The sequence below is a fragment of the Coturnix japonica genome, unplaced genomic scaffold (assembly GCF_054131305.1).
Source record: "Coturnix japonica strain WE unplaced genomic scaffold, WE-NBRP24 Scf079, whole genome shotgun sequence".
Taxonomy (NCBI): domain Eukaryota; kingdom Metazoa; phylum Chordata; class Aves; order Galliformes; family Phasianidae; genus Coturnix; species Coturnix japonica.
Window position 1 is genome coordinate 76,290 of NW_028188982.1, and position 20,106 is coordinate 96,395.

A 20,106-nucleotide genomic window follows, 5' to 3' on the forward strand; every position below is an offset into this window, starting at 1 on the left:
AATTGGGGTTAATGGGGGTTAATTGGGGTCAATGGGGGTTAATTAGGGTTAATTAGGGTTAATTAGGGTTTATATGGGGGGTATATGGGGGTATATGGGGGTATATGGGGTTATAATGGGGTTTAATGGGGGTTAATGGGGGTTAATGGGGATAATGGGGGGTAATGGAGGGTATGGGGGGGATATGGGGTTAATTGGGGTTAATGGGGGTTAATTGGGGTCAATGGGGGTTAATTAGGGTTAATTAGGGTTAATTAGGGTCTATATGGGGGGTATATGGGGGTATATGGGGTTATAATGGGGTTTAATGAAGGTTAATGGGGGTTAATGGGGAGTAATGGGGGAATATGGGGGTGTATGGGGTATGTGGGGGTTAATTGGGTTTAATGGGGGTTAATTAGGGTTAATTAGGGTTAATTAGGGTTTAATTGGGGTTATAGTGGGGGTATATGGGGTTTTAATGGGGTTTAATGGGGTTTAATGGGGGTTAATTGGGGGTAATGGGGAGTAATGGGGGTGTATGGGGTATATGGGGGTCTATAGGGGGATATGGGGGGTAATTGGTGATAATTAGGGTTAATTAGGGTTAATTAGGGTTTAATTGGGGTTATAGTGGGGGTATATGGGGTTTTAATGGGGTTTAATGGGGTTTAATGGTGGTTAATGGGGAGTAATGGGGGGATATGGGGTTTAATGGGGGTTAATGGGGCTTAATGGGGGTTAATGGGGGTTAATGGGGGTTAATTAGGGTTAATTAGGGAGTTAATAGGAGGTTAATGAGGGTTAATGGGTTTTAATGGGGGAATGGGGTTTAATGGGGGTTAATGGGGAGTAATGGGGGAATATGGGGGTGTATGGGGTATATGGGGGTATATGGAGGTTAATTGGGGTTAATTAGGGTTAATTAGGGGTTAATTGGGGTTAATTAGGGTTAATTAGAGCTAATTGGGGGGATATGGGGGCATATAGGGGGTATATAGGGGTATATAGGGGGATATAGGGGGTATAAGGTGTTATAATTAGGGTTAATGGGGGTAATGGGGTCTATGGGGGGTATATGGGGGTATATGGGGGGATATGGGGGGCAATTGGGGTTAATTAGGGTTAATTGGGGTTAATTAGGGTCTATATGGGGGGGTATATGGGGGTATATGGGGTTTTAATGGGGTTAATGGGGGTTAATGGCTCCTGCGCCGCCATTAAGGCCCAGCCCGCATTCAGCGCCATTCACTGGGGCAGGATGGAGGCCGGTAATTAATTGGGGTGTTAATTAGGGTTAATTAGGGTTAATTAGGGTTAATTAGGGTCTATGTGGGTAGTATATGGGGTTATAATGGGGGTTTATGGGGTTTAATGGAGGATAATGGGGAGTAATGGGGGAATATGGGGGTGTATGGGGTATGTGGGGGTTAATTGGGTTTAATGGGGGTTAATTAGGGTTAATTAGGGTTAATTAGGGGGTTAATAGGAGGTTAATGAGGGTTAATGGGGTTTTAATGGGGGAATGGGGTTTAATGGGGGTTAATGGGGGGTAATTGGGGGTAATGGGGGTATATGGGGGTATATGGGGGGATATGGGGGTTAATGGGGGTTAATTGGGTTTAATGAGGGTTAATTGGGGTTAATTAGGGTTAATTGGGGTTAATTAGGGTTTATATGGGGGGTATATGGGGGTATATGGGGGTATATGGGGTTATTGGGGTTTAATGGGGTTTAATGGGGGTTAATGGGGAGTAATGGGGGAATATGGGGGTGTATAGGGGGATATGGGGGGTAACTGGGGTTAATTAGGGTTAATTGGGGTTAATTAGGGTTATATGTGGGTTATAATGGGGGTTAATGGGGGTTAATGGGGTTTTAATGGGGGTTATTGGGGTTAATTTGGGGTAATGGGGGGTAGTTGGGGGTAATGGGGGCTAATGGGGTGTATGGGGGGGATATGGGGTTAATTGGGGTTAATGGGGGTTAATTGGGGTCAATTGGGGTTAATTAGGGTTAATTAGGGTTTATATGGGGGGTATATGGGAGTATATGGGGGTATATGGGGTTATAGTGGGGGTTAATGGGGTTTAATGGGGGTTAACGGGGAGTAATGGGGGAATATGGGGGTGTATGGGGTATATGGGGGTATATGGGGGTTAATTGGGGTTAATTAGGGTTAATTAGGGGTTAATTGGGGTTAATTAGGGTTAATTAGAGCTAATTGGGGGGATATGGGGGCATATAGGGGGTATATAGGGGTATATAGGGGGATATAGGGGGAATAAGGTGTTATAATGGGGGTTAATGGGGGTAATGGGGTCTATGGGGGGTCTATGGGGGTATATGGGGGGATATGGGGGGTAATTGGGGTTAATTAGGGTTAATTGGGGTTAATTAGGGTCTATATGGGGGGTATATGGGGGTATATGGGGTTATAATGGGGGTTAATGGGGGTTAATGGCTCCTGCGCCGCCATTAAGGCCCAGCCCGCATTCAACGCCATTCACTGGGGCAGGATGGAGGCTGGTAATTAATTAGGGTTAATTAGGGTTAATTAGGGTTAATTAGGGGTTAATTGGGGGGTATATGGGGGGATTTGGGGTTATAATGGGGTTTAATGGGGGTTAATGGGGAGTAATGGGGGGTAATGGGGTGTATGGGGGGGATATGGGGTTAATTGGGGTTAATGGGGGTTAATTGGGGTCAATGGGGGTTAATTAGGGTTAATTAGGGGTTATATGGGGGGTATATGGGGGTATATGGGGGTATATGGGGTTATAATGGGGGTTTATGGGGTTTAATGGAGGATAATGGGGAGTAATGGGGGAATATGGGGGTGTATGGGGTATGTGGGGGTTAATTGGGTTTAATGGGGGTTAATTAGGGTTAATTAGGGGTTAATTGGGGTTAATTAGGGTTAATTAGAGCTAATTGGGTGGATATGGGGGCATATAGGGGGTATATAGGGGGATATAGGGGGTATAAGGTGTTATAATTAGGGTTAATGGGGGTAATAGGGTCTATGGGGGGTCTATGGGGGTATATGGGGGTCTATAGGGGGTAATTGGGGTAAATTAGGGTTAATTAGGGTTAATTAGGGTTAATTAGGGTTAATTAGGGTTTAATTGGGGTTATAGTGGGGGTATATGGGGTTTTAATGGGGTTTAATGGGGGTTAATGGGGGGTAATTGGGGGTAATGGGGAGTAATGGGAGTGTATGGGGTACATGGGGGTGTATGGGGGGTTATAGGGGGTAATTGGGGTTAATTAGGGTTAATTAGGGGTTAATTGGGGTTTAATTGGGGTTATAGTGGGGTTATAATGGGGGTTATTGGGGTTTAATGGGGTTTAATGGGGTTTAATGGGGAGTAATGGGGAGTAATGGGGAGTAATGGGAGTGTATGGGGTACATGGGGATGTATGGGGGGATATGGGGGATAATTGGGGTTAATTAGGGTTAATTGGTGTTAATTGGGGTTATAATGGGGGTTTATGGGGTTTTAATGGGGTTTAATGGGGTTTAATGGGGGTTAATGGGGTGTAATTGGGGAGTAATGGGGGAATATGGGGGTGTATGGGGTATATGGGGGTCTATAGGGGGTAATGGGGGTTAATTAGGGTTAATTGGGGTTAATTGGGGTTTAATTGGGGTTATAGTGGGGTTATAATGGGGGTTATTGGGGTTTAATGGGGTTTAATGGGGTTTAATGGGGAGTAATGGGGAGTAATGGGGAGTAATGGGAGTGTATGGGGTACATGGGGGTGTATGGGGGGATATGTGGGGTAATTGGGTTTAATTAGTGGTTAATTGGGGTTAATTAGGAGCTAATAGGGGTTATAATGGGGTTTGATGGGGGTTAACGGGGTTATAGTGGGGATTAATGGGGGTTAATTTGGGGTAATGGGGGGAAATTGGGGGTAATGGGGGGTAATGGGGGGATATGGGGTTTAATGGGGGTTAATGGGGGTTAATTGGGGTTAATGGGGGTTAATTAGGGTTAATTAGGGAGTTAATAGGAGGTTAATGAGGGTTAATGGGGTTTTAATGGGAGTTAATGGGGGTTAATGGGGGGATATGGGGGGATATGGGGTTAATGGGGGTTAATGGGGGTAATTGGGGGCTAATTGGGGTAAATTAGGGGTTATAATGGGGTTTAATGGGGTTAATTAGGGGTTAATGGGGGTTAATTAGGGGTTTAATGAGGGTTAATGGGGGTTAATGAAGGGTAATGAGGGTTATAATTGGGGTTAATGGGGTTTAATGGGGTTATATTGGGGTTAATGGGGGTTAATGGCTCCTGCGCCGCCATTAAGGCCCAGCCCGCATTCAACGCCATTCACTGGGGCAGGATGGAGGCCGGTAATTAATTGGGGTGTTAATTAGGGTTAATTAGGGTTAATTAGGGTTAATTAGGGGTTAATTAGGGGGTTAATGGGGTTATATTGGGGTTAATGGGGGTTAATGGCTCCTGCACCGCCATTAAGGCCCAGCCCGCATTCAGCGCCATTCACTGGGGCAGGATGGAGGCTGGTAATTAATTGGGGTGTTAATTAGGGTTAATTAGGGTTAATTAGAATCTATATGGGGAGTATATGGGGTTATAATGGGGTTTAATGGAGGTTAATGGGGGTTAATGGGGAGTAATGGGGGAATATGGGGATGTATGGGGTATATGGGGGTATATGGAGGTTAATTGGGGTTAATTAGGGTTAATTAGGGGTTAATTAGGGTTAATTAGGGTTAATTAGAGCTAATTGGGGGGATATGGGGGCATATAGGGGGTATATAGGGGGATATAGGGGGTATAAGGTGTTATAATGGGGGTTAATGGGGGTAATGGGGTCTATGGGGGGTATATGGGCGTATATGGGGGGATATGGGGGGTAATTGGGGTTAATTAGGGTTAATTGGGGTTAATTAGGGTCTATATGGGGGGTATTTGGGGGTATATGGGGTTATATTGGGGTTAATGGGGGTTAATGGCTCCTGTGCCGCCATTAAGGCCCAGCCCGCATTCAACGCCATTCACTGGGGCAGGATGGAGGCTGGTAATTAATTGGGTGTTAATTAGGGTTAATTAGGGTTAATTAGGGGTTAATTAGGGGGATATGGGGTTATAATGGGGGTTAATGGGGTTTAATGGGGGTTAATGGGGAGTAATGGGGGGTAATGGAGGGTATGGGGGGGATATGGGGGTAATTGGGGTAAATTAGGGTTAATTAGGGTTAATTAGGGTTAATTAGGGTTAATTAGGGGTTAATTGGGGGGTATATGGGGGTATATGGGGTTATAATGGGGTTTAATGGGGTTTAATGGAGGATAATGGGGAGTAATGGGGGAATATGGGGGTGTATGGGGTATATGGGGGTATATGGAGGTTAATTGGGGTTAATTAGGGTTAATTAGAGCTAATTGGTGGGATATGGGGGCATATAGGGGGTATATAGGGGGATATAGGGGGTATAAGGTGTTATAATTAGGGTTAATGGGGGTAATGGGGTCTATGGGGGCTATATGGGGGTATATGGGGGGATATGGGGGGTAATTGGGGTTAATTAGGGTTAATTGGGGTTAATTAGGGTCTATATGGGGGGTATATGGGGGTATATGGGGTTATATTGGGGTTAATGGGGGTTAATGGCTCCTGCGCCGCCATTAAGGCCCAGCCCGCATTCAACGCCATTCACTGGGGCAGGATGGAGGCCGGTAATTAATTGGGTGTTAATTAGGGTTAATTAGGGTTAATTAGGGGTTAATTAGGGTTTATATGGGTGGTATATGGTGGTATATGGGGGTATATGGGGTTATAGTGGGGGTTAATGGGGTTTAATGGGGGTTAATGGGGTCTATGGGGGTCTATGGGGGTGTATGGGGGGTATGGGGGGTAATTGGGGTTAATTAGGGTTAATTGGGGTTAATTAGGGTTAATTGGGGTTAATTAGGGTCTATATGGGGGGTATATGGGGGTATATGGGGTTATAATGGGGTTTAATGGAGGTTAATGGGGGTTAATGGGGAGTAATGGGGGAATATGGGGATGTATGGGGTATATGGGGGTGTATGGGGGTATATGGGGGTTAATTAGGGTTAATTAGGGTTAATTGGGGTTATAGTGGAGGTTAAATGGGGGTTTATGGGGTTTAATGGGGGTTAATGGGGGGAAATGGGGGGTTAATGGGGAGATATGGGGGTATATGGGGGGATATGGGGATTAATGAGGGTTAATTGGGTTTAATGAGGGTTAATTGGGGTTAATTAGGGTTAATTGGGGTTAATTAGGGTCTATATGGGGGGTATATGGGGGTATATGGGGTTATAATGGGGTTTAATGGAGGTTAATGGGGGTTAATGGGGAGTAATGGGGGAATATGGGGGTGTATGGGGTATATGGGGGTATATGGAGGTTAATTGGGGTTAATTAGGGTTAATTAGGGGTTAATTGGGGTTAATTAGGGTTAATTAGAGCTAATTGGGGGGATATGGGGGCATATAGGGGGTATATAGGGGGATATAGGGGGTATAAGGTGTTATAATGGGGGTTAATGGGGGTAATGGGGTCTATGGGGGTATATGGGGGGATATGGGGGGTAATTGGGGTTAATTAGGGTTAATTGGGGTTAATTAGGGTCTATATGGGGGGTATATGGGGGTATATGGGGGGATAGTGGGGGTTAATGGGGTTTAATGGGGGTTAATGGGGTCTATGGGGGGTCTATGGGGGTGTATGGGGGGATATGGGGGGTAATTGGGGTTAATTAGGGTTAATTAGGGTTAATTAGGGTCTATATGGGGGGTATATGGGGGTATATGGGGTTATAATGGGGTTTAATGGAGGTTAATGGGGGTTAATGGGGAGTAATGGGGGAATATGGGGGTGTATGGGGTATATGGGGGTATATGGAGGGTAATTGGGGTTAATTAGGGTTAATTAGGGGTTAATTGGGGTTAATTAGGGTTAATTAGAGCTAATTGGGGGGATATGGGGGCATATAGGGGGTACATTGGGGGATATAGGGGGGATAAGGTGTTATAATGGGGGTTAATAAGGGTTATAATGGGGTCTATGGGGGGTCTATGGGGGTATATGGGGGTATATGGGGTTACATTGGGGTTAATGGGGGTTAATGGCTCCTGCGCCGCCATTAAGGCCCAGCCCGCATTCAACGCCATTCACTGGGGCAGGATGGAGGCCGGTAATTAATTGGGGTTAATTAGGGTTAATTAGGGTTAATTGGGGTTAATTAGGGTTTATATGGGTGGTATATGGGGGTATATGGGGGTATATGGGGTTATAGTGGGGGTTAATGGGGTTTAATGGGGGTTAATGGGGTCTATGGGGGGGTCTATGGGGGTGTATGGGGGGATATGGGGGGTAATTGGGGTTAATTAGGGTTAATTGGGGTTAATTAGGGTCTATATGGGGGGTATATGGGGATATATGGGGTTATATTGGGGTTAATGGGGGTTAATGGCTCCTGCGCCGCCATTAAGGCCCAGCCCGCATTCAACGCCATTCACTGGGGCAGGATGGAGGCCGGTAATTAATTGGGGTTAATTAGGGTTAATTAGGGGTTAATTAGGGTCTATATGGGGGGTATATGGGGGTATATGGGGTTATAGTGGGGGTTAATGGGGTTTAATGGAGGATAATGGGGAGTAATGGGGGAATATGGGGGTGTATGGGGTATATGGGGGTATATGGAGGTTAATTGGGGTTAATTAGGGTTAATTAGGGGTTAATTGGGGTTAATTAGGGTTAATTAGAGCTAATTGGGGGGATATGGGGGCATATAGGGGGTATATAGGGGGATATAGGGGGTATAAGGTGCTATAATGGTGGTTAATGGGGGTAATGGGGTCTATGGGGGGTATATGGGGGTATATGGAGGGATATGGGGGGTAATTGGGGTTAATTAGGGTTAATTGGGGTTAATTAGGGTCTATATGGGGGGTATATGGGGGTATATGGGGTTATATTGGGGTTTAATGGAGGTTAATGGGGGTTAATGAGGAGTAATGGGGAGTAATGGGGGTGTATGGGGTATATGGGGGGATATGGGGGGCAATTGGGGTTAATTAGGGTTAATTGGGGTTAATTAGGGTCTATATGGGGGGTATATGGGGGTATATGGGGTTATATTGGGGTTAATGGGGGTTAATGGCTCCTGCGCCGCCATTAAGGCCCAGCCCGCATTCAGCGCCATTCACTGGGGCAGGATGGAGGCCGGTAATTAATTGGGGTTAATTAGGGTTAATTAGGGGTTAATTGGGGGGTATATGGGGGTATATGGGGTTATAATGGGGTTTAATGGAGGTTAATGCGGAGTAATGGGGCTGTATGGGGTATATGGGGGTCTATAGGGGGTAATTGGGGTAAATTAGGGTTAATTAGGGTTAATTAGGGTTAATTAGGGTTTAATTGGGGTTATAGTGGGGGTATATGGGGTTTTAATGGGGTTTAATGGGGTTTAATGGGGGTTAATGGGGGGTAATTGGGGGTAATGGGGGTATATGGGGGTGTATGGGGTATATGGGGGTGTATGGGGGGATATGTGGGGTAATTGGGGTTAATTAGGGTTAATTGGGGTTAATTAGGGGTATATGGGGGTTATAATGGGGGTTAATGGGAGTTAATGGGGGTTAATTGGGGTTAATGAAGAATATGTGGGGGTATATGGGGGTATATGGGGGTTAATTGGGGTTAATTAGGGGTTAATTAGGGGTTTAATGGGGGTTAATGAGGTTAATGGGGCATTAATTGAGATTAATGGGGTTATAATGGGTTTTAATGGGGGTTAATTGGGGTTAATTGGGGTTAATTAGGGGTTAATGGGGTTATAATGGGGGTTAATGGGGTTTTAATGAAGTGTAATGGGAGTTAATGTGGTTTTAATGGGGGTTAATGGAGTTTTAATGGGGGTTAATGGGGGTTAATGGGGTTATAATGGGGGTTAATGGGGGTTAATGGGGGTTAATGGGGGTTAATGGGATTTTAATGGGGTTTAATGGGGGTTAATGGGGTTATAATGGGTGTTAATGGGGTTTTAATGAGGTTTAATGGGGGTTAATGGGGGTTAATGGGGATTAATGGGGTTTTAATGGGGGTTAATGAGGTTTAATGGGGGTTAATGGGGGTTAATGGGAGTTAATTGGGGTTAATTAGGGCTTTAATTAGGGATAATGGGGTTTAATGGGGGTTAATGGGGGTTAATGGGGTTTTAATGGGGTTTAATTGGGTTAATTGGGTTAATTGGGGTTAATTAGAAGGTTAATGGGGTCAATGGGGCATTAATTGGGGTTAATGAGGTTTAATGGGGGTTATAATGGGGTTTAATGGGGTTTAATGGGAGTTAATGGGGCTTAAGGGGGTTAATTAGGGTTAATTAAGGTTAATTAGGGGGTAAATGTGGGTTAATGGGGGTTAATGGGGTTTTAATGGGGTTAATGGGAGTCAGTGGAGTTTTAATGGGTGTTAATGGGGTTAATTAGGGTTAATTAGGGGGATAATAGGGGTTATGGGGGGTAATAGGGTTATAATGGGGGTAATAGGGTTTTAATGGGGGTTAATGGGTGTTAATTGGGGTTAATTAGGGGTTTAATTAGGGATAATGGGGGTTAATGGGGTTTTAATGGGGGTTAATGGGGTTTTAATGGGGTTCTAATGGGGGTTAATGAGGGTTAATGGAGTTTTAATGGGGGTTAATGGGGGTTAATTGGGGTTAATTAGGGTTAATTATGGGGTTAATTATGGGGTTAATGGGGTTTTAATGGGGTATAATGGAGTTTAATGAGGTTTAATGGGGTTTTAATGGGGTTTAATGAGGTTTAATGGGGCTTAAGGGGGTTAATTGGGGTTAATTAGGGGGTTATTAGGGGTTAATTAGGGGTTAATGAGGTTTAATGGGGGTTAATGGGGTTTTAATGGGGGTTAATGGGGTTAATTAGGGTTAATTATGGGGTTAATAGGGGTTAATTAGGGATTAATGGGGGTTAATTAGGGGGATAATAGGGGTTAATGGGGGGTAATAGGGTTATAATGGGGGTTAATTAGGGTTAATTAGGGGGTTAATTAGGGGATAATGAGGTTTAATGGGGCTTAAGGGGGTTATAATGGGGGTTAATAGGGTTTTAATGGGGTTTTAATGGGGTAAATGGGAATATTGGGCAGCAATGGGGGGTAACGGGGCTTAATGAGTGTCAACGTGCCTCTTAATTACCATTAATTACCCTTAATTACATATAATAGGTCTGATCCCCCCCCTTCATCCCCGACCCCCTTAATTGGGGTGAATGGGGTTTTAATGGGGATTAATGGGGTTTTAATGGGGGTTAATGGGGTTAATTGGGGTTAATTAGGGTTTTAATTAGGGATAATGGGGTTTTAATGGGGGTTAATGGGGTTTTAATGGGGTTTAATTGGGGTTAATGAGGTTTAATGGGGTTTTAATAGGGTTTTAATGAGGTTTAATGGGGGTCATTGGGGTTATAATGGGGGTTAATGGGGGTTAATTGGGGTTAATTAGGGTTAATTATGGGGTTAATAGGGGTTAATTAGGGGTTAATGAGGTTTAATTGGGGTTAATGGGGTTTTAATGGGGGTTAATTGGGTTTAATGGGGTTTTAATGAGGTTTAATTGGGGTTAATGGGGGGAAATAGGGTTATAATGGGGGTTAATGGGGGGTAATAGGGTTATAATGGGTTTTATAATGTGGCTTAATTACACTATGCCTCTTAATTACTCTTAATTACCCTTAATTACCCCATTCAAGGTCTCATCCCCCCCCCTTCATCCCCGACCCCCTTAATTACTTCATTAATGGGAGTCAATGGGGTTTAAATGGGGGTTAATGGGGTTTTAATGGGGGTTAATTGGGTTAATTGGGGTTAATTAAGGGGATAATGGGGGGTAATGAGGGTTAATTGGGGCTATAATGGGGGTTAATTGGGCTTTAATGGGGGTAATAGGGTTATAATGGGGGTTAATGAAGGTTAATGGGGTTTTAATGGGGCTTAATGGGGTTAATTAGGGTTAATTGTGGGTTTAATAGGGGTTAATGGGGGTTAATTAGGCTTAATAGGGGTTAATTAGGGTTAATTAGGCGGATAATGGGGTTTTAATGGGGTATAATGGGGTTTAATGGGGTTTTAATGGAGGTTAATAGGGGTTAATGGGGTTTTAATGGGGTTTAATGGGGTTTTAATGAGGTTTAATTGGGGTTAATGAGGTTTAAGGGGAGTTAATTGGGGTTAATTAGGGGGTTTAATTAGGGATAATGGGGGTTAATGGGGGTTTTAATGGGGGTTAATGGGGTTTTAATGGGGGTTAATTGGGTTTAATGGGGGTTAATGGGAGTTAATTGGGGTTAATTAGGGCTTTAATTAGGGATAATGGGGTTTAATGGGGGTTAATGGGGTTATAATGGGGGTTAATGGGGTTAATTGGGGTTAATTAGGGCTTTAATTAGGGATAATGGGGTTTAATGGGGGTTAATGGGGTTTTAATGGGGTTTAATTGGGGTTAATGGGGTTTTAATGGGGTTTAATGGGGGTAATGGGGGTTAATTGGGTATAATGGGGTTTAATGAGGTTTAATGGGGTTTTAATGGGGTTTAATGAGGTTTAATGGGGCTTAAAGGGGTTAATTGTGGTTAATTAGGGGGGTATTAGGGGTTAATTAGGGGTTAATGAGGTTTAATGGGGGGTAATAGGGTTATAATGGGGTTTAATGGGGGGTAATAGGGTTATAATGAGGGTTAATGGGGGTAATAGGGTTATAATGGGTTTTATAATGTGGCTTAATTACACTATGCCTCTTAATTACCCTTAATTACCCTTAATTACCCCATTCAAGGTCTGATCCCCCCCCCTTCATCCCCGACCCCCTTAATTACTTCATTAATGGGAGTCAGTGGGGTTTTAATGGGGGTTAATGAGGTTTTAATGGGGATTAATGGGGTTTTAATGGGGGTTAATTGGGTTAATTGGGGTTAATTAAGGGGATAATGGGGGGTAATGAGGGTTAATTGGGGTTATAATGGGGGTTAATTGGGTTTTAATGGGGGTAATAGGGTTATAATGGGGGTTAATGAAGGTTAATGGGGTTTTAATGGGGGTTAATGGGGTTAATTAGGGTTAATTGTGGGTTTAATAGGGGTTAATGGGGGTTAATGAGGCTTAATAGGGGTTAATTAGGGTTAATTAGGCGGTTAATGGGGTTTTAATGGGGTATAATGGGGTTTAATGGGGTTTTAATGGAGGTTAATAGGGGTTAATGGGGTTTTAATGGGGTTTAATGGGGTTTTAATGAGGTTTAATTGGGGTTAATGAGGTTTAAGGGGAGTTAATTGGGGTTAATTAGGGGGATTAATTAGGGATAATGGGGGTTAATGGGGTTATAATGGGGGTTAATGGGGTTTTAATGGGGTTCTAATGGGGGTTAATGAGGGTTAATGGGGTTTAATGGGGGTTAATGGGGGTTAATTGGGGTTAATTAGGGTTAATTATGGGGTTAATTATGGGGTTAATAGGGGTTAATTAGGGGAATAATGGGGCTTAATGGGGCTTAATGGGGTTTAATGGGGATCAATGGGGTTTTAATGGGGGTTAATGGGGTTTTAATGGATATAAATGGGGATATTAAGGCCTAATGGGGTTTATAATGTGGCTTAATTACACTATGCCTCTTAATTACTCTTAATTACCCTTAATTACCCCATTCAAGGTCTGATCCCCCCCCTTTCATCCCCGACCCCCTTAATTGGGGTGAATGGGGTTTTAATGGGGATTAATGGGGTTATAATGGGGGTTAATGGGGTTAATTGGGGTTAATTAGGGCTTTAATTAGGGATAATGGGGTTTAATGGGGGTTAATGGGGTTTTAATGGGGGTTAATTGGGTTAATTGGGGTTAATTAAGGGGATAATGGGGGTTAATGGGGGTTATAATGGGGCTTAATGGGGTTTTAATGGGGTTTAATTGGGGTTAATGAGGTTTAATGGGGGTCATTGGGGTTATAATGGGGGTTAATGGGGGTTAATTAGGGTTAATTATGGGGTTAATTAGGGTTAATTATGGGGTTAATTATGGGGTTAATTATGGGGTTAATAGGGGTTAATGAGGTTTAATGGGGTTAATGGGGGTTAATGGGGTTTTAATGTGGGTAAACGGGAATATTGGGCAGCAATGGGGTGTAACGGGGCTTAATGAGTGTCAACGTGCCTCTTAATTACCATTAATTACCCTTAATTACCCTTAATTACCCAATTCAAGGTCTGATCCCCCCCCTTTCATCCCCGACCCCCTTAATTACTTCATTAATGGGAGTCAGTGGGGTTTTAATGGGGATTAATGGGGTTTTATGGGGGTCAATGGGGTTATAATGGGGGTTAATGGGGTTAATTGGGGTTAATTAGGGGTTTAATTAGGGATAATGGGGGTTAATGGGGTTATAATGGGGGTTAATGGGGTTTTAATGGGGTTTAATGGGGTTAATGGGGTTTTAATGGGGGTTAATGGGTGTTAATGGGGCTTAAGGGGGTTAATTGGGGTTAATTAGGGTTAATTATGGGGTTAATTAGGGGTTAATTAGGGGTTAATGAGGTTTAATGGGGGTTTAATGGGGGTTAATGGGGGTTAATGGGGTTAATTAGGGTTAATTATGGGGTTAATAGGGGTTAATGGGGGTTAATTAGGGGGATAATAGGGGTTAATGGGGGGTAATAGGGTTATAATGGGGGTTAATTAGGGTTAATTAGGGGGTTAATTAGGGGATAATGAGGTTTAATGGGGCTTAAGGGGGTTATAATGGGGGTTAATAGGGTTTTAATGGGGTTTTAATGGGGGTAAACGGGAATATTGGGCAGCAATGGGGGGTAACGGGGCTTAATGAGTGTCAACGTGCCTCTTAATTACCATTAATGACCCTTAATTACCCTTAATTACCCTTAATTACCCCATTCAAGGTCTGATCCCCCCCCCCCCTTTCATCCCCGACCCCCTTAATTACTTCATTAATGGGAGTCAATGGGGTTTTAATGGGGATTAATGGGGGTTAATTGGGGTTAATTAGGGTTTTAATTAGGGATAATGGGAGTTAATGGGCATTAATTGCGGTTAATGAGGTTTAATGGGGTTTTAATGGGGGTTAATATGGGGTTAATAGGGTTTTAATGAGGTTTAATGGGGGTTAATGGGGTTTTAATGGGGGTTAATGGGTGTTAATGGGGCTTAAGGGGGTTAATTGGGGTTAATTAGGGGGTTATTAGGGGTTAATTAGGGGTTAATGAGGTTTAATGGGGGTTAATGGGGGTTAATTGGGGTTAATTAGGGTTAATTAGGGTTAATTGGGGGTTAATTGGGGGTTAATGGGGGTAATAGGGTTATAATGGGGGGTAATGGGGGTTAATAGGGTTTTAATGGGGGTTAATGGGGGTTAATTGGGGTTAATTAGGGTTAATTATGGGGTTAATAGGGGTTAATTAGGGGGATAATGGGGCTTAATGGGGGTTAATGGGGTTTTAATGGGGGTTAATGGGGTTTTAATGAATACAAACGGGGATATTGAGGCCTAATGGGGTTTATAATGTGGCTTAATTACACTATGCCTCTTAATTACTCTTAATTACCCTTAATTACCCCATTCAAGGTCTGATCCCACCCCTTCATCCCCGACCCCCTTAATTACTTAATTAATGGGAGTCAATGGGGTTTTAATGGGGATTAATGGGGTTTTAATGGGGGTTAATTGGGTTTAATGGGGGTTAATGGGAGTTAATTGGGGTTAATTAGGGCTTTAATTAGGGATAATGGGGTTTAATGGGGGTCAATGGGGTTATAATGGGGTTTAATGGGGGTAATGGGGGTTAATGGGGTTTTAATGGGGGTTAAGGGGGTTATTTGGGGTTAATTAGGGTTAATTAGGGTTAATTATGGGGTTAATAGGGGTTAATTAGGGGTTAATGGGGGTTTAATGGGGTTTAATGGGGGTTAATTGGGCTTAATGGGGGGTAATAGGGTTATAATGGGGTTTAATGGGGGTAATAGGGTTATAATGGGGTTTAATGGGGGTAATAGGGTTATAATGGGTTTTATAATGTGGCTTAATTACACTATGCCTCTTAATTACTCTTAATTACCCTTAATTACATATAATAGGTCTCATCCCCCCCCCCTTCATCCCCGACCCCCGTCGAGTCTACGCCAAAGACTTGGAGGACGTCGGCGCCTTCTCTACTGTCCGTGGGGTGGAGCTAGAAGGGCCGGATGTCGCTCTATGCGATACCTTCGCTTCCGGTACCGTCTCTATCCCCTGGCAGGAAGAACTAATCGAAACCGGATTGTTCGATGAATTGAATCGATGGGGTGAAGGGGGGGGGTTGACTCCGGATCTGGATCCCAACGCGGCACCCGATGGGGGGGGGGGGGGGGAAATCGGCCACTTGTGGGGTGCTGTGATGGGGGGGGGGGGTATATGGGGCTTATATGGGGGTTATATGGGGCTGGGGGGCTCATATAGGGGGGTATATATGGGGCTGGGGGGGTATATATGGGGCTGGGGGGGGGGTTATATGGGGCTTATATGGGGCTGGGGGGGGTTAAATGGGGTTGGGGGGTCTTTAAATGGGGGGGGTCTCAGATATGGGGGGTAGGGGGTATATATGGGGCTGGGGTCTCAGATATGGGGGTATATATGGAGCTGGGGGTGTTAAATGGGGTTGGGGGGCTCAGATATGGGGGGTAGGGGGGTATATATGGGGCTGGGGTCTCAGATATGGGGGTATATATAGGGTTGGGGGGGTATATATGGGGCTGGGGGGGGTTAAATGGGGTTGGGGGTCTCAGATATGGGGGGTAGGGGGGTATATATGGGGGGGGGGCTCAGATATGGGGGGTATATATGGGGCTGGGGGGGTATATATGGGGCTAGGGGGGTATAAATGGGGTGGGGGGCTCAGATATGGGGGGTAGTGGGGTATATATGGGGCTGGGGGGGTATATATGGGGCTGGGGTCTCAGATATGGGGGTATATATGGGGCTGGGGGGGTATATATGGGGCTGGGGGGGTTAAATGGGGCTGGGGGACTGAGATATGGGGTTGGGGGGGGCTTTAAATGGGGGGGGTCTCAGATATGGGGGGCTTGGGGGGGTATATATGGGGCTAGGGGGGGTTATATGGGGGGTGGGGGGGTATATATGGGGCTGGGGGGCTCAGATATGGGGGGGGGTCTCTGATATGGGGAGCTTGAGGGGTTTATATGGGGTTGGGGGGCTCAGATATGGGGGGGGGTGTTAAATGGGGGTAAGGGGGTATAAATGAGTGTAATAAAGAGCTGCTGGCTGCTGTGATGTGTCCACGTTGACCCCATTGATCCCATTGATCCCATTGTCCCCATTGACCCCATTGATCCCATTGACCCCATTGACCCCATAGACCCCAATGATGACCCCATAGACCCCATAGACCCCAATGGTGCCCCCATAGACCCCATAGACCCCATAGACCCCAATGATGTCCCCATAGACCCCATAGACCCCAATGATGTCCCCATTGCCCCCATAGACCCCAATGATGCCCCCATAGACCCCAATGATGTCCCCATAGACCCCATTGACCCCATAGACCCCAATGATGACCCCATAGACCCCATAGACCCCATAGACCCCAATGATGCCCCCATAGACCCCATAGACCCCAATGATGTCCCCATAGACCCCATAGACCCCAATGATGACCCCATAGACCCCATTGACCCCATAGACCCCAATGATGTCCCCATAGACCCCATTGACCCCATAGACCCCAATGATGTCCCCATAGACCCCATTGCCCCCATAGACCCCAATGATGCCCCCATAGACCCCAATGATGTCCCCATAGACCCCAATGATGTCCCCATTGCCCCCATAGACCCCATAGACCCCATAGACCCCAATGATGACCCCATAGACCCCAATGATGTCCCCATTGCCCCCATAGACCCCAATGATGTCCCCATAGACCCCAATGATGTCCCCATAGACCCCATAGACCCCATAGACCCCAATGATGACCCCATAGACCCCAATGATGTCCCCATAGACCCCATAGACCCCATAGACCCCAATGATGACCCCATAGACCCCAATGATGTCCCCATAGACCCCATAGACCCCAATGATGTCCCCATAGACCCCATAGACCCCAATGATGTCCCCATAGATCCCATAGACCCCATAGACCCCAATGATGCCCCATAGACCCCATAGACCCCATAGACCCCAATGACGCCTCCATAGACCCCAATGATGTCCCCATAGACCCCAGTGATGCCCCCATAGACCCCAATGATGCCCCCATAGACCCCAATGATGACCCCATAGACCCCATAGACCCCAATGATGACCCCATAGACCCCAATGATGTCCCCATAGACCCCATAGACCCCATAGACCCCAATGATGACCCCATAGACCCCAATGATGTCCCCATAGACCCCATAGACCCCATAGACCCCAATGATGACCCCATAGACCCCAATGATGTCCCCATAGACCCCATAGACCCCATAGACCCCAATGATGTCCCCATAGACCCCATAGACCCAAATGATGTCCCCATAGACCCCATAGACCCCAATGATGTCCCCATAGATCCCATAGACCCCATAGACCCCAATGATGTCCCCATTGCCCCCATAGACCCCAATGATGTCCCCATAGACCCCAATGATGTCCCCATAGACCCCATAGACCCCAATGATGTCCCCATAGACCCCATAGACCCCAATGATGTCCCCATAGATCCCATAGACCCCATAGACCCCAATGATGCCCCATAGACCCCATAGACCCCATAGACCCCAATGACGCCTCCATAGACCCCAATGATGTCCCCATAGACCCCAGTGATGCCCCCATAGACCCCAATGATGCCCCCATAGACCCCAATGATGACCCCATAGACCCCATAGACCCCAATGATGACCCCATAGACCCCAATGATGTCCCCATAGACCCCATAGACCCCATAGACCCCAATGATGACCCCATAGACCCCAATGATGTCCCCATAGACCCCATAGACCCCATAGACCCCAATGATGACCCCATAGACCCCAATGATGTCCCCATAGACCCCATAGACCCCATAGACCCCAATGATGTCCCCATAGACCCCATAGACCCCAATGATGTCCCCATAGACCCCATAGACCCCAATGATGTCCCCATAGATCCCATAGACCCCATAGACCCCAATGATGCCCCATAGACCCCATAGACCCCATAGACCCCAATGATGCCTCCATAGACCCCAATGATGACCCCATAGACCCCAATGATGCCCCCATAGACCCCAATGATGTCCCCATAGACCCCAGTGATGCCCCCATAGACCCCAATGATGCCCCCATAGACCCCAATGATGACCCCATAGACCCCATAGACCCCATAGACCCCAATGATGCCCCCATAGACCCCAATGATGACCCCATAGACCCCAATGATGTCCCCATAGACCCCATAGACCCCAATGATGTCCCCATAGACCCCATAGGCCCCATAGACCCCAATGATGTCCCCATAGACCCCATAGACTCCAATGATGTCCCCATAGACCCCATAGACCCCATAGACCCCAATGATGACCCCATAGACCCCAATGATGTTCCCATAGACCCCATAGACCCCAATGATGCCCCCATAGACCCCAATGATGCCCCCATAGACCCCATTGACCCCATAGACCCCAATGATGCCCCCATAGACCCCAATGATGACCCCATAGACCCCATTGACCTCATAGACCCCAATGATGCCCCCATAGACCCCAATGATGTCCCCATAGGCCCCAATGATGTCCCCATAGGCCCCATAGACCCCAATGATGTCCCCATAGACCCCAATGATGACCCCATAGACCCCATAGACCCCATAGACCCCAATGATGACCCCATAGACCCCATAGACCCCATAGACCCCAATGATGTCCCCATAGACCCCAGTGATGCCCCCATAGACCCCAATGATGCCCCCATAGACCCCATTGACCCCATAGACCCCAATGATGCCCCCATAGACCCCAATGATGCCCCCATAGACCCCATTGACCCCATAGACCCCATTGACCCCATAGACCCCATAGACCCCATAGACCCCAATGATGACCCATAGACCCCAATGATGCCCCCATAGACCCCAATGATGTCCCCATAGACCCCATAGGCCCCATAGACCCCAATGATGTCCCCATAGACCCCATAGACCCCAATGATGTCCCCATAGACCCCATAGACCCCATAGACCCCAATGATGTCCCCATAGACCCCATAGACCCCATAGGCCCCATAGACCCCATAGACCCCATAGGCCCCATAGACCCCAATGATGTCCCCATAGACCCCATAGACCCCATAGGCCCCATAGGCCCCATAGACCCCATAGGCCCCATAGACCCCAATGATGCCCCCATAGACCCCAATGATGTCCCCATAGACTCCATAGACCCCAATGATGCCCCCATAGACCCCATTGACCCCAATGATGTCCCCATAGACCCCATAGACCCCAATGATGCCCCCATAGACCCCAATGATGTCCCCATAGACCCCATTGACCCCATAGACCCCAATGATGACCCCATAGACCCCATAGACCCCATAGACCCCAATGATGCCCCCATAGACCCCATAGACCCCAATGATGTCCCCATAGACCCCATAGACCCCAATGATGACCCCATAGACCCCATTGACCCCATAGACCCCAATGATGTCCCCATAGACCCCATTGACCCCATAGACCCCAATGATGTCCCCATAGACCCCATTGCCCCCATAGACCCCAATGATGCCCCCATAGACCCCAATGATGTCCCCATAGACCCCAATGATGTCCCCATTGCCCCCATAGACCCCATAGACCCCATAGACCCCATAGACCCCAATGATGACCCCATAGACCCCAATGATGTCCCCATTGCCCCCATAGACCCCAATGATGTCCCCATAGACCCCAATGATGTCCCCATTGCCCCCATAGACCCCATAGACCCCATAGACCCCAATGATGACCCCATAGACCCCAATGATGTCCCCATTGCCCCCATAGACCCCAATGATGTCCCCATAGACCCCAATGATGTCC

At 46.4% G+C, this 20,106-nt stretch overlaps 1 protein-coding gene across 1 annotated transcript in view; it reads left to right on the plus strand.

Annotated features, from left to right (window-relative positions):
* LOC107307752 (rhodopsin kinase GRK1-like) overlaps positions 1-15,437 on the plus strand; it is a 59,037-nt gene extending 43,600 nt beyond the window's left edge. The window contains 2 exon segments of the mRNA XM_085534230.1: positions 15,138-15,394; positions 15,396-15,437. Coding sequence (XP_085390356.1) covers positions 15,138-15,394; positions 15,396-15,437 — 299 coding nt within the window.
* Positions 15,438-20,106: the final 4,669 nt, after the last annotated feature.